Source organism: Calidris pugnax, unplaced genomic scaffold, assembly GCF_001431845.1.
Source record: "Calidris pugnax isolate Ruff unplaced genomic scaffold, ASM143184v1 scaffold20, whole genome shotgun sequence".
NCBI lineage: Eukaryota > Metazoa > Chordata > Aves > Charadriiformes > Scolopacidae > Calidris > Calidris pugnax.
The window spans coordinates 21,794,288-21,809,589 of record NW_015094510.1 but is presented as its reverse complement, the minus strand read 5'-3'; the positions used below and the strand labels follow the sequence as shown (position 1 = coordinate 21,809,589).

The 15,302-nt window shown below is 39.5% G+C and overlaps 1 protein-coding gene across 6 annotated transcripts in view; it reads right to left on the bottom strand.

Annotated features, from left to right (window-relative positions):
* Window positions 1-7,469, bottom strand: part of N4BP2L2 (NEDD4 binding protein 2-like 2) — a 42,256-nt gene extending 34,787 nt beyond the window's left edge. For 4 of the 6 annotated variants that reach the window (XM_014966163.1, XM_014966166.1, XM_014966168.1 and 1 more), the window contains exons 1-2: window positions 7,251-7,382; window positions 3,274-4,742 (exon numbers count right to left, since the gene is read on the bottom strand). In XM_014966163.1, coding sequence (XP_014821649.1) covers window positions 3,274-4,742 — 1,469 coding nt within the window. In that variant the 5' untranslated portion in view covers window positions 7,251-7,382. Of the gene's footprint in view, window positions 1-3,273; window positions 4,743-5,782; window positions 5,831-7,250 lie in introns of all 6 variants that reach the window. The other 2 variants (XM_014966164.1, XM_014966165.1) reach the window with 2 other exon arrangements.
* Between the last annotated feature and the right edge of the window lie 7,833 nt (window positions 7,470-15,302).

Genomic DNA, 15,302 nt, shown 5'->3' with positions numbered 1-15,302 from the left:
GGCTGGGATTGCCTAGGGCAAGTAAACACAGGAAATAAATTAAGATGAGGGGAGCTCTCTAATGACCAGGAAACCACTGATGTTATGCTCATATTTATGGCAAGTAAAGACAAGGCCCAAGGAACTAAAGGCTGTTCAACCTCACCTAACATCAGTTCCTGGAAAGACAATGGAATGCATCCTCTTGGAATCTATTTCCAAACGTGAAGGAAATGAAGGTAATCAGGAAGAGTCAATGTGGGGTTTGCAACAGACAAATAATTCTTTAGTGACCAGAATGCACTCTCTGGTGAAACAACTGCCTTTATGGATGAGGGCTGAGTGACAAATGTAGCATACTTTGAAATTACCAAGGCTTCTGATATCATCACCCAGTCAGTAACAAGCAGAGGAACGATATGGGACCAATTTTTTCAGTATGCCTCATCATGATGATGAGGCAGAGAACTTGCAGGTGCAATGCCTGACATACTGGGCAGTAGGACTTCTATCCAGAAGGACAATGAGACATTTGAGCACCGGGCTAAGCAAAAAAGCAGGAAACTCAACAAGCGGAAAAGAGTGAAGTTCTGCAACTGTTGAAAAAGAAACCTGAGCATGAGTACAGGCTGGAAAGTAACTGGTTGAGCAGCCCTGCTGAAAAGGATCTAAGGATTACAGTGGACATCAAACTGTAGATAAGCAAATGGTGTGCTCCCATCAAAAGAAGTGCAAATCACATGCTGGGCTTTATTAGAGATGTGGCCAGTAGATCAATGGAAGGTATCAGGCACATTCTACCTGGTTCTTATGCAAACTCCTGAAACGTGTGCAGATTGGGACTTCCCAGTTCAAAAGACATGCTGAAAACCATGAAAGGGTTACACAGCTGGCTACGGGCATACGACCTAGAGGGTGATGTTAATAGCAACTGGGCTTGTTTAGCCTGGCAATGAAGATAATAAAAGGCCACCTGCTATTAGCCAATTAGAGTGAATAAGCCCTTTACCCTTACCTGAAGGGAAGCTGAAAAGATGAGCCAGATTCTACCAGGTAACAGCACACCGTGTAACACAGGAGAACACATGCAAATTATGGCTTGGGAACTTCAGTTTGGAAATTAGGAAGAACTTATTTACTAGAGGGGTGGCAATGGACCAGAAAAGCTTGGAGAGACTGTGGAATCTCTGTACTTGCACGTTTTTCAAGATCAGGCTAGACAAAGACACAGCTGATCTGATCCAACAATGGTGACAGACCTGCTATGAGCTTCTTCCAAAAAAGTTGCTTGTGATTCCAAGCAGATGGGGACAGAAGAGTCAAAACAAAACAGACTTCAGTGAAAGATTCAGGACAGATGTGGGTCAAGTTTGGGAGCAGGAGGAAAAGTGGCTGTACTCTCAAACCCTCACTTTAAACAAAACACAAATAGAAATTCAAGATTCATGGGTCTTACTGCTGTTCTGCTGTCATTTCATACTTGAGAAACCCACTTGCAAGATGCATCTCATTCCATTCTAGTACTGATCCACACAGATGATGCCAAGTTTCTGCTTTTCCTACACAGCCACTTTCCTAGCACAAGTAGTAGAGGTTCATTTGGAGGAGCTAAAGATGCCAAGCCTGCAGAGGTACCTGTAGGTACTAATATGACATCAGGAGACTGTATTTACTGTCCTAGTCTACTCTGTAGAAGTCTATGATGTTACACACACAAGCATAGTCGACTTTATTAAGAATAAGACTTAATTAATAATACATATATTTTCCTCATAGGCAGACATTAATTCTCAGTACCACCACCACCATGTACCTGAGACATGATTTTATGGGAATTGTTAATTGCAACCAAGCTTTGAACATATGAAACTGCATATAACTTGAATACACTGAAAAACAAGTCCCACACAGTTCAAATTCAAGCACCCAAATTTGGTGACTATTCTTGACCTTGGCCTCATAGTACTCACTTTCCCCTCCGTAAAATGAAATTAATAATTTATCTCACTAGCAAAAGATGAAAAAAGGAAGAATATGCGTTCATAAAAACCTGAAGATATTTAGAATCTCTCAGATAATATGAATAAAATATTTGGAGAAAGACTCAAGGACAATTCAGCACATAAAACACAGAAAACAAAATATTCTATTGTTAGATATCTTCACATTAAGTATGGTCCAATTCCTACACTGAATGGGGCAGCATTTTTTCCACAGCTTTATTAATTTTTTTTCAAATTTTTATGTTGCTTTCATGTATTAAAGGAATTATTGCCATGATACCACACACGCTTATGTAGCTTCAGAAATGCAGGCTTGCAAAATAAAGTGCTCAGTAACTGAAAATGTTAAAGTTATAGGAATACCTAAGCTAGACATTTCTAATAGGTATTTTTTCTATTACATGGTCTCCTACCTTTCAGAGAAAAAAAACCAAACAGCAAGGTTACTGCTTTTACATAAAACAAGGAAGAACATGATCACTGTATCTATTCAATAGACTCAGCATAGAACAGAAGGTAACCACAGACGTGATGTATGGTTTCAATCCGTAAGTATTGATATAGTAACTTTTTTTTTTGTATGGAAGAGAAACCCTATTTTCACTTAATACAGATAGCATCTGTGCTCTGTGTTAACTTCTGTGCTTTCTAAACTAGGCCAAGTTGGAGGCGGTACATTTTTAAGGGAAAACAATACTTTTCTTGTGTGTTGTTGACAAATAAACAGAGAAGCTGACAGATTAGAGTATGAAAAAAAGCAAGTGAGATTATGCTCAGTTTCATCATCACACTGAAAACAAATTAAGTATTTTCAGAGCAGCAAAATTCTTGTTATGGTCTTTGAAGACTTTTGCATTGGCATAGAAAAGTACTTCTGGTTCAGTCAAATTACTAGATTTTAAAGAAGATTTTTTTAGATGAAGGAACTTCAGGAAAAAAAAAAAAAAGAGGCAGATCATCATATGCTAGTATACCTGAAAATTTCAGGAGAAAAGATTATGCAATTTAATGGATACAGAACACAAAGCAGCTCCTGTTCATGAAAATCACCGGCGTCCCACAAGCGCAGCAGCCGGCTTCCGTGCACCATCAGGAGACAAAAACCCCAAGCAAATGTTTTTAATATTTATTGTCATTTGTCCTCATTAACTAAAAATTACTGCATTTTAATAGCCTAATTTACAAATACTAAAGTTTGCCAAGTGCTTACAGATAGATATGTTTTTTTTTTTTTTTAATTCTTAAAAATTTTGATTTGACTAAGTTTCTCAAGCTTTAAGTCTTCACTTACCGAGCAAGTGTTGATTTCCCTGAACCAGGCAGCCCTCTTAAGATTAGGAGCCATTTCTGGGAAAGATTGAATCTTTCTTCGGGTAATTGCAAGGGAGAAAAGTTATGTATTCCTTCCGTATTGTCAGCTTTTGGATCCTTCCAACACTCTTCTCTGGTTTCACAGAAACCATTATTTTGGAGTTCGTTCTGGTCATTATTTTGGAGTCCGTTCTGGTCATTATTTCCATTTCTGAAGACCTGAGTGGTATGGAAATCAGTATGACCAGCATAGTTGGTACTTTGATCAAGCAATGGACTGAGACTGTTGAAATCAGTATTTTCATGGTAACCATGATAATTTTTGTAAGCAAGTTCATCATTGTGAGAAGGGAGAGCATTTGTTTTTTCTGGTGGGGAATTAAGTATCTGAAAATGTGACTGATGGTCGAATCTAGGAGCAAGAGGTCCCTGAGGTACTACAAAGGACTCTGTTGCCTGCCAAGCAGGTCTGAATTCAGGCACTGAGTAGTTCCAATATTTAGAATCTACTTGTCCTGTAAAGGTATTTTCAGTTTTCCAGCCACTTGTTTCCACACCAAACTGCTGCTCATTGCTTGCTTTTCCACTATTCTGTTCCCCAAAGAAACACTGTCCATTCTCATAAAATGGCTGCGGGCCACCCAACAATACACCTTGATAATCTTCTTGTGAGGTTTGACTACAGTTATATGGAGAATATTGTTCCTGAGAAGTTTCAGTTTCTTTTTCCTGAATATTAGCGTCTACATTTTCGTTTTCCAGCTGATGAATTTCTTTATAGAACTGGTCGAGTTCATCATCTATTTGTGGTACAGCAGAAGAAATAGTCTGAAACTTCTTTGCCTCCTTTCTTTTAGCCCTGTTTTCATGCAATTCATTCTGATCTCCCTCACCGTTTCCACATTCATCACAACTCCCAGATTTGTCCCGTTTACTGCTTTCAGCAGGCTTGTAAATCGGTCCGATAAATTCTTTGCTTGTAAAAAACTCTTCATCTGATGCATTTCTATTTACTGAGAATAATGTACAGCTATTTCCAATATCATCTTCACCAGCATTATTTGTAATAGAAGGGCCTTTATTTTCTTCAACTTCAGTGTCACTTATAGATGCAAATGGAGGATTTACATTATGCACAGTTTCTGAATCAACTGGCTGACTAAGTACTATGTTATTTTCAGGGAGCACTTCATCCGGTGTTCCCAAGATACCAGTATGTACTTTCTCTTGCTCCTGCATTTCATGTTGCATTTGGTTATCTGAGGCATACGCTGGTATCAAATTGTTTGATGTTCTCTCAGTATCAGCTTCTTCTTGAATACCTTGGTTATCATCACCAGAGAGTTTCTCGTAAGCCCCTTCTGTTGACTTCATTTTTTTAGAACATGGTTCAATTGAGATTTCATCCTGACACTCCAAGAGCTTTACTCTACTTTCAGCATGAAGCATCTTAGAAAAAAATTAATACATTATCAGCATGCACATTTTTAAAGTAAAGTATAAAAAAGCAGAAATTATTCAGGCCTACAATATGCATCCTATGATACGCGACCTTCCATGGTCACAACTAAAAAGTACTCAACCAGTAGTAGTAGACATCACCTACTGGAAGTCTTGTTTAAACAAAACTGCCACATTATTGCGCATCTTTAGCAAAGTAATACATTAGTGCTGTACCAGTCTAGCAGTCACATCTTACATCTTAAATAATTTACAAATCATGCTTTTTAAATGTGAATATTTGAAAAATTGATTACACCAACAACCTCTGTTCTCTACTGACCTATATTATTCTGACAAGTGTTATTTCTTTTACTGCATAAACGTGCCAATCTCCAATGCACAAACTGATACCTGATATCAGTACTACTACAACCAACAAAAATGCAAATACCCCAATCACAAGGATTATTTTCTGTGACACAAACTGAACTCAACTAATTTATGTAGCACCAATCAAACAGGTGCTGGATGGCATTTATAATTTGGTATTAGTCAAATAAGACTTCCAATTGAATCCACAATCTGTTATGTTTTTGGTTTTGGAACAACTGAAGACCTTTGTTAGAGACCAAGACCACTTAGTTGCACATTTTCTAAAAATAAACACACAAAAAAAAGCAATCCCTGCCCCAACCAGACTGCAATCTAAGAATGAGTGAATAAGTTCCAGAAAGATTGTGACACAAGAACAATTAAAAAAAAAGCAAGATGGCACTGACCACTGTGACATGCAGTCATGTCATTATCCATCTATTAGTTAGAATTACTTGGATTTTCCTTTGTATTCCTGAAGTCTAGATAGAATTCAAAGCCAGTCATTTTATTATAAATCAAGTGCCAAGTAGTTTATTCAACCAAAACCCTCCAAAAACCCAAATGCAGTACCAAAAAAAGAAAGTATTTTTCCTACTAGAGGGTTTATTCTACTGCTTTCTGTGAACATTTCAAGTTTCTAGAAGTAAATATTAATAAAATGTCACACGTACCTCATTCTGAACAAGACATTAAGCTTTGTTCCTATATCTGAAAAGGATCTGTAGGTAGTATTAAAGGAAGATTTGTAAGTAACCTTTATCATCTCATGTTCACTTGCAAAACTAACCAGAAAAGGTGTTACTTCGGGCACTTTCTCACTCCCCAAAGGAAGAGAATTCTGCCATCTTCAGCCTCCAAATGTCTAAACCAAAGAGGCCTTACTGTTTGCATTTTACTTTACTACTTGGAAGACAGCACTAACATCATGCAACTAGGCTTCTTCCTCAGAACTGGTGGAACAACACTGTGGGTACTATGGTCTCTCCTCCTCTCAAGGTATACACATTTTATGCATACCTCAAGCTTCTCTGTTCCTCTTTTTTTTAAGTAAGAAAGCGAGATGACATCAAATGAGTTGAGGACTCAATACCCCATCTACCCAAAAATGTTACTCTACCTGCACTCAAAACCAGGGTTGGGATAAAAAAGTCACTTTACTAGCTTCTGTGTCTTCCTCTCTCTTCTGGGATGGTATTGAAGCAGAGTCTGTATTCTGATGTGGAACAAAAACAGAGCACCTGAACGCTTGCTGCACACAATCTCTCTAACGATGGAGGATGCTGCTCTGTGACTGTCCCAGACAGAAATATCCTTTCTTCCTAAACAGACTCACTCTGATTATCCTTTGGCACAGTGAAGTTACATGCGAAAGCATCTCCACAGCATTTTTGGGGAGTACAGAGTTAGTATGTACTCAGAAAGCACACTCTATGTGACTGTCTTGCCTCTTGAATGGGACAGGCTATCACGTTTCTGCAAAGAGCTGGTTGTCAGCATTGAACCCGAGCTGCTGGCATATGTGATTCACCAGGCTGGCACTTCCAACACTAAATTATCACGTTAACTAACCTGCCAAACATCCAGAAGACTCCACCATGTAACTCAAGGCCTTAAGCTCTACCTGCCCGATACATTTCCAAATGGAAAAAGAAGGCCTATGTGGCAGAACTTACAGAAGGGGGAAAGTGATTGGTTTTGCCTGTGTGACCACCTCTTTGTGGGTTCAGAAGTGACAAAGCATGTTAGGCCAGCGTCCCCCCAACAGAGGCAGGCCGCACCGCAGAGCCGGGGGGGGGAGCAGGCGCTGCTCCGGTACCGAGCCGCCGGCGCGGGCAGCGGGGTGCTGAGGCGAAGGGACGGCTGCCGGGAGCCGCCGGCGCCGACTCCCAGTAGGTGTGTCAGCCGCTCCCTCCCTCCGTCCTTCCCCTCTCCTGGGCCCCAGGGTAAGGCACCCCGCTCCCCGCCCCACACACACGTCCCTCAGCCCGGCGCCGGCGTCCCACAAGCGCAGCAGCCGGCTTCCGTGCACCAGCACCGGCGCTCGGCCACGGTCCCCCTTTGCCACACGCCGGTGCGGAGAAGCGTCTCCCCGGCCCCACTGGACGGAATCCACAGCCACATGCGGACGAAGAGACCAACCTCAAGTCAGAGCCGCCCGCCTCCCGCCGCCTCAGCGAGCAGCCCTCTCCCAGCCGGCGGGGGGGAGGGGAGCACCGCTAACCCCTAACCCGCAAAATGGCGCCGCCTCCCACCGCCCCTTCACCTCCGCAACCGCCGACGGTTTTGGGACTTGTAGTTCCGACCACCCGAGCCTCGGACTACAACTCCCAGCTTGCCCCCGGCCCGGGGAGGGGGTCCTCTGAGAGCGCGGCCGTTGGAAGCGGGAAGGGGAGGTTGCGGTAGGCGGTGAGCGGGCGTGCCCGTGCGCATGCGCGCTAGGCCCGCAGGGGCCGGGGCGGCTGGGCTGTGAGAAGGGAGCATCTCCGCTCAGAGCCCGGTTGCTGCTCCCCGGAGGAAAATGCTATAAGGCAACGTGGGGGAAGGGGGTTTGGGACTATTTAAAAGCTTTTTGGGGTTCTCTTAGTGGGTAGGGAGGGGTTGGGTGTGCGCAGCCTGTCCAGTGCGGGCAGAGGCCCTCTCCGAGGTTTCCCATCTTCAGGGGCTGGTGGCTGTACAGCAGTAAAATCTTAGAATCATAGAATCGTCTGTGTTGGGAGGGAGCTTTAAGATTATCGAGTCCATTAACTGAACACTACCAAAACCACCATTAAACCATGTCCCTCACCACCCTCTCTACCCATCTTTTAAAGCCAGGGATGGTGACTCAAGCACTTCCCTGGTCAGCCCATTCCAATGCTTGACAACCCTTTCAGTGAAGAAATTCTTCCTAATATCCAATCTAAGCCTCCCTGGCACAACTTGAGGCCATTTCCTCTTGTCCTATCGCCTATGACTTGGGAGAAGAGACTGACCCCCACCTCTCTACACCCTCCTTTCAGATGGTTGTAGACAGCGATAAGGACTCCCCTCAGCCTCCTCTTCTCCAGCTGAACAACCCCAGCTCCCTCAGCCTCTCCTCCTAAGACTTACTCTCCAGACCCCTCACCAGCTTCGTTGCCCTTCTCTGGACCCACTCCAGCACCTCAATGTCTTTTTTGGGGTAAGGGGCCCAGAACTGGACACGGTACTCGAGGTGAGGCCTCACCAGTGCCGAGTACAGGGGATGATCGCTTCCCGAGTCCTGCTCACCACGCTGTTCCTGATACAGGCCAGGATGCTGTTGGCCTTCTTGGCCACCTGGGCACACTGCTGGCTCATGTTCAGCTGACAGTCGACCACAACCCCCAGGTCCTTTCCTGCCTGGCAGCTCTCCAGCCACTCTGCCCCAGGCCTGTAGTGCTGCATGGGGTTGGTGTGACCCAAGTGCAGGACCTGGCACTTGGCCTCGGTGAACCTTGTACTATTGGCCTTGGCCCACCCATCCAGCCCATCCAGATCCCTCTGTAGAGCCTTCCTACCCTCAAGCAGATCAACATTCCCCCCCAAGTTGGTGTCATTAAATTCACAAGCTGATGTCTCTAAATCATTATTAAGACACCTGGTGTTTTATTCTTGGTGGAAGAAAAAAATGTCAGAAGCTCCAGCCAGCAGCCTTGTTTGTGTTTCCACTCTTTTGCTTTTCCACGCTCCTGCTTGGGCTGTTTGCTCGACCCACACCACATTTGGACTCTGGTTTCGGTGGTATGGCCCACCTTCTTAGAACTTTTTGGTGGTTGTGTTTGGTGTTGGTTTCCTGGTTTTTTTAATAAATCAAATTTGCGGTGAGGTTCTGCCTGGATACTTAGGCCTGTCGATGTTAATATGAATAAAGCATTATTTTTTTTGGCTGTAACCCTAAAGGGGAACGTTTATTATAATTGATTACGTATACACCTGTGCTAGATGAACTTACTCTGACTACTGTGCTAAGGATAAAATATTTTCTTCTGTAGAGTTTCGAGGATCAGAGCATTTATTTTCCTTTAAGTGGTATTCTGATTTTTGTGTGAGAACAACAGAGATTTTAGCAAGATTATGAAGTTATGATGGGGATTGTCCCCAATGTAAGAGCTGCCCAAGTTTCCTAGAGATGTATTGTACCTCTTATATGAACTTGCAACTTTTCCTTGAAGCACAGAATAAATTTTTTCCATTATGTGGCTACATTCTGGTTTTCACATCTTGTGGTATTATGCAAAGCAAACCACATTTTTGCTAAGGAACAGTCTTGTAATGGTAATTCCCCAATTTTCATTAGTGCACACAACAGCTCCTGTAAGTGATGTGTCCACTCCAAATACCTGCAACATTTATACGTGCGGATGACCTGAATAAATTATGACTTTTAAATTTTATGTAGTTTATAAAGTCTCTGAAATTAGAAAACGGTGATTCTTAAAATCTGTGCCAAGCATTTCCTCCAGTTACCCCTGTGATGAAAACTGTAGTCTCCTTTCCTGTGTGAGACAATAGCTTGTTTTGTTAGAAGGTATGGGAGGTTTTTGGTAGCATTTTAATTAAGATCAGAAGTGAGATTTTCAAGCGAATCTCCTGATTCTTCCGATTTAACATGCTTTGTTAAGATTAGTGCTTGTCTAGTTTAAAAGCTACTGAAATGTTTATTGTAGCATCAAATACTTTTCCACATTGATTTGCACTTAACAGTGCTGCACTAGTTACTTAGACATCACAACTAGACCTGGGAAGTCTATGTGCGGCTGCTTCTGAGAAATAAGAGTGGTGTAACCTTTTCACTCCATTGCAAACTGGAAAAACAATGTGTCACTTCTCCTGGAAGACAGCAGCAGTCTGTATTTTGTAGTCTACAGTCAAAGAGACAAATTCTAAAGCTATTTTGAAGCAAATAACAATTCAGAAAAACTGGTCTTTTCTACTGTAAGGAGTTTTTTCAGGCAAGAAAAAAGGAAAACAGGAAATTTCATAAAGAACTGGCCTTTGCTACCAAGAAAAAATATAGAGACACAAGATATACAAAGGAGAATATTATTACAAGTATTTTTGGAAAAGCAAAAGGCTACACTGCTTATTCTTCTGCCCTTTTCCATGATGTTTATCTAAAGATAATAAGGCTAGTTCTTCATTTTAATATTAAAAATATTTGCAACCAAGATTCTTTACTTCTTGGAGAATTCTTCTCTAAAAGTAATACTATCAGTTATTTAATCCTGTGGAAAAAATATTTTCCATCTGAAATAATAATTGTTTGCTTCCCTACACCAGCTAAGTGATGAAAAGCCCAACTTAACCATTTAGAGAGAATAAGAGTGTGCTGCACAAGGACCTTTTAAAGGCAGTATCTGGAGATCAAAGCTCTCAAGTGCTGCATGTTGTGTATCTGGTAATTGTCTCAAATGTATTTCATTTTGGGAATTCTCCCAGTACTTGTGTACCTAATTAAATAAGCCACATGTTACAGTTGACAATACCCTAATGTCATCTTTTCAACCTCATTGAGGGTAATAAAATATGCTTTCCCTGATAATAACTGCTACAGATCCCATATGGGAAGATGTTGCACTTATTTGAGACAAAGCTACAAACAATTCCCCTAGAATCATCAGGCTGCACTGGATGATAAAAAAAGTTCCATCAGAAACATCAACAGGAGAAGCTGATAGGGTAGGCAAAAATAGTGTCCAAGGGGGTGAACACTGTAATGGTGAAAATATTTACAAAGAAGCATTAACAGATTGTGGTTTTTATTTGTTTGCACAGGAGTCTGATTTTTGTAACTTCTTTTTTTTTAATGTTTATAAATTTGCTTAGAACTCTACCATGTACCTCTATTATATGTCACCCAAATCACACTTCCTGTAATGTGCAAAACTTATCTATGATTTTGGTGCAAGCTTCTTATAGAAGTAAGAGTATAAGAGTGCAGTACTCTTATTTCATGGGTAACAAATTATGAAAAATTATCTATTCTTGTGTTCCTTGACATTTATGCCATCACCTTAGTATTAGTTGAAGAAATGTTGGCTTTAACTGAGAAAAGAGTGACAGGGCTTTAACTGATAAAGGAGTGAAAGGACAATTTTCAACTTTATATAATCATATTTTGATTCGGTTTTCCAAGGGTCTTGTAAGTCTGAGTTATTTGAACATTACAGGTAGTATCACAATCTGTATGCATAAGGGAAGTGAATAATGTTCTATGAAAATAAATTTGTTTTGACATTCTGTATCTTGAATGTTTGAACTTACAAATGGAGCATTTTCTCAGAGTAGTTTTTGCATTTGATTTCTTTAATTAAAAAGGGAAGATGGCACCTGTTCCACTTTGCTCCCTTTTAGGAGGATCATCCTGATTCCTACTCGGTTTGCCAGTACAGTTAATGCTTTAGATCCATGGCAGAGATCACTGGTACTGGTATTAAAGGCAGCAGGAAGAGGAATATTCGGATTTCTCAAATTGCCTGTTCCTATTTCAGAAAAGGGGAAGCACTTGGTATTTTTAATAAAAAAAAATATTATACCATTCTTTTCTGTAAGGAAAGATTACCCTTAAATTTGCTTCTAGAAACATTTTAGATGAAACTTCCCAAAGTAACTCATCATGAAGAAGGTAGCTGGTGTGAAAAATACTAACCCACAAAATTAAATATTGGTAAAACAATAAATGCCTTTTAATATAAAAGATTAGGCAAATTTAAGATAGGCAGAATGATGAGACTCCACGTGTAATAACAAGAAAAAAAAATAATCAAGAGAAATACCCAGCAGGCTCCACTTGATATTGGCTTTTGCAATTAAGGGTTAATATGGAATGATAGCTTAATCATTTAGATCTTGTGCCTTGATCTTGTTATCAGGCTTGACATAGCAGAGTACTCTTTCTTCTTCTCATAACACTGTTCTTCTTCTAATAACACTTTAATAAGACATACATTTCAGCTCAAGAGGACTAGTTACATACTTATATTTAATCATGCCTCTTTCTAAAGGATAATCACCTTGGGTCTTAGTTTGTCTCTGTACTTCACTAAATCTTGTTAGAAAATGTGAGGCTTCAAGATGATTTAGGAAATACAGGAAATACTCTTGCATAATTCTTTGAATTTAAATCAGACTATACCAAGAGAAAAATTCTGGTGAACATTAAGAGAACTGGTTTACTCAACCAACTAGGAATATTGTTTGTCAAATGGTTTGTGTGGCAAAGAAGTATACTAATATGTGACTGTCAGATCAAAGTTCCAATCATAAAAATTTGGTAACAGATTTTGGCTTATTAATTTCAAATAAAGGTGGTTTTTTTTTTTTAATTTTCAAATTTAAACTTGAGAATTAATTTAGGAATTCTGTATTATAGTTTTGATAAAGTCCTATCTTTTTACCAAAAGAATTCTATAGTGGCCTGTTGGTTATAGGACATAGAAGTATTTTTGCTATATGTAACTGATTCTAGTAAGTGATATTTAATACATGGAGAGTATTTAATACATGAGTATTTATTTTGATTATGTATAAGTAGGTTTTCATTTAAATATTGGTATTTGACTCCCTTCCAGTATAGGATGAAGCCTTTTGAAGATAAAAATAGTGGGGAGAAAATAAAAGGAATACCTCATTAGTTTATTTTGGAAGTTCTCGAAATCTTTTATTTAATGTTTTTTTGGTTTAAATCTGCATTATATGTAGAGGTACATATGTATATTTTGACAGTAAAGCACCATTTCTGTAAGCTAGGTCTCAAGCACTATAGCAAAGCAGAACTAAAAGAACTGCAAGATTTAACCTTTGTTTTAAGTCAGAGTACTTCAGAAAGAGCAACTGAAAAATACCCAGCATTTTACACAGCAGAATATGTTTAAGTGAGACAAAATGAGGTCATGAAATACTACAGAAGTTTAGTGCAACATGCTTAGTTATGGCATTGTTAACATCCCCACTGTTTTGTAGATTACTTTTTCCTTTTAACTATGCAGTTGTTACCTGAAATTACTTTTATTTGAATACTTGAAGTTTAACAACTGAGGTACTCACCTTTCAGTAAAAATTTCTTAAATATTTTCCCCATTTTTTCATACTAACAGTATTGCTTAAGAATATTTAGGTTATGTACTCTCCCACCTCCTAGCCTGTATCTCAATTAAGGATGAAAAGCATTTAAATCAATTAAAGGTAACTCAGAGGAGAAACTAATTTAATTCCCTGACAAACTGAGCTAATCATCAGGGGAAGAAAGACTGATGGTACAGACTCCCAAAATACTAATTCTCTACTGTCATACCTGCCAGGAAGGCACTAAGGGAAGAATAATTATTTATTTTTTTTCTGACTACTGTGGCTTTTTAGATGCTGGCTGCCATAGGTTATATTAGTGTTAAGTTGTAGGCATACACTCTGCAAATAGCTGGAGTGGTCAGTGATCAGCAAGAAGATCCTGTGACATTTAGCAACAAAACAGCTGTTAAGCCACACTAGAATGAGAAAACAACAACAAACTGGTATTAGAAGCCTTAAAGGTTTGTGTATTAATGCCCTCTAACTTATTGGACAGCAAGATGGTCAGATTCATTTAGCTAAAGCGTAAAATATGCAGTGGTCGGTAGTGAAGTAAAGCAGCATCACTTTCTGACTGCAGTAAAGAGACATTCTGTTTCAGAACATTAACAATCTAAATTATGTTTTTCGCTTCTGTGGCTACTGTAACATGAAACGTTTTATTGTTCTTTTCCCATACATGTCTCCAAATGCACTGACATCTTTAGGATCCTATCTGAAGAAGAGAGGTCAGAGAGAAAGGTACAGGTACAGCTGACTGGATGTGGCACGTTTTGGGAGAGGGTAATAGTTTTGGTTTTAATAGAAAGACTTTAGTAGGTCATTTAATCTTACTGGCGTCCCACTGTAGCTGTTAACTATTATATGAAGGCAGAAGATGAGTAGGTGGAGTGAAAGGCTTCCTGCAGTCCTCACCCTGAAAAGTAACATAATATCTCCGGTAACATTTTTGGTGAAATATCACATAGTACGTAATGACTTTAGTCTTTTTATTAGAAAACAACCGCAAGACAGATGCAGATAGGTATTTTCGGTAGTCAAACTTGTTAGCTCTAAGATTAAAGTGATACTTATTAAACTTTAGAATTAATATAGCATATGTATTAAAGCTTCTGAGCATCACTTATTCAGCTGCTTGATTTTTGTTTACAAGGAGACAGTGTTGGAAACAGCACTGACAGAGACACTAAGTCTAAAAATTCCAGTCATCTTAAGTCCCGGTTTCCATGTGGCTTCCTTGCAAATTACTGAAGAGACATAGGAGATACTAAAATTAGTTGTGAAGTGAACTCATATTAATAATAATGTCAGCCATTTAGTTGATGAGCCAACACAAATAAATGAACTATTGTTTTCTTTCTCTGAAACAAATCACTACACCTGCAAGTTGAAGGTGTATGTAGGCACCAGCTCTCCCTCCTATATGGCAAAAACCCTTTCAGTGTGAAGGGCTCATTATATAAATGACAGGCATTTAATCTGAATAATTTTTCTAGTAAAGTATTTTTTATGCAATTGTTCAAGAGGCATAAAAGAAACAAAGAAAATGGAAAGGTAGTATGCTTTTCACAAAGTTGCTACATTAAGAAAGGGAATGTAGAAGAAAAAAATGCCCACTTCTGTTTCTTAAACTTTTTCTATTTTCACTTTTCTGTTCTGCCCTAATTTTCCCCAAATCACTTATAAAAGGAAACAAAAGCTACTTTAGGATTCAGTTAAGTGGTTTTGATTTCTCTTGGGTAATTCATGTAATGTTAGAAATGTAACTTGTTGTTTGCATTCAAATAAAAACCCCATCAATGGGCTTTCATTTTTTGTACTGGCTCTACATCAGACTCTGGTGATGACTGTATGGAGAGAATTGCTCAACAGTTACTCTGAAGTCACATAACATTAATATATAGGTAGGGAAGTTGATAAAACAATTCGCAACTTACTGCTATCAAAAGCAGGTGTTCTTGGGCTCTGCGATGTAGTCCCCCCTCTTCTTCGTTGTGGTGGTTCATCCTCCTGTGAGTTACCTGAGCTTGCTAGATGGGACAGAGTTTTATAACATGGTTAAGTTAAAATATCTGCTTCTCCTTGCAAAAAAAAAAAAAAAAAAAAAAAAAAAAAAAAAAAAAA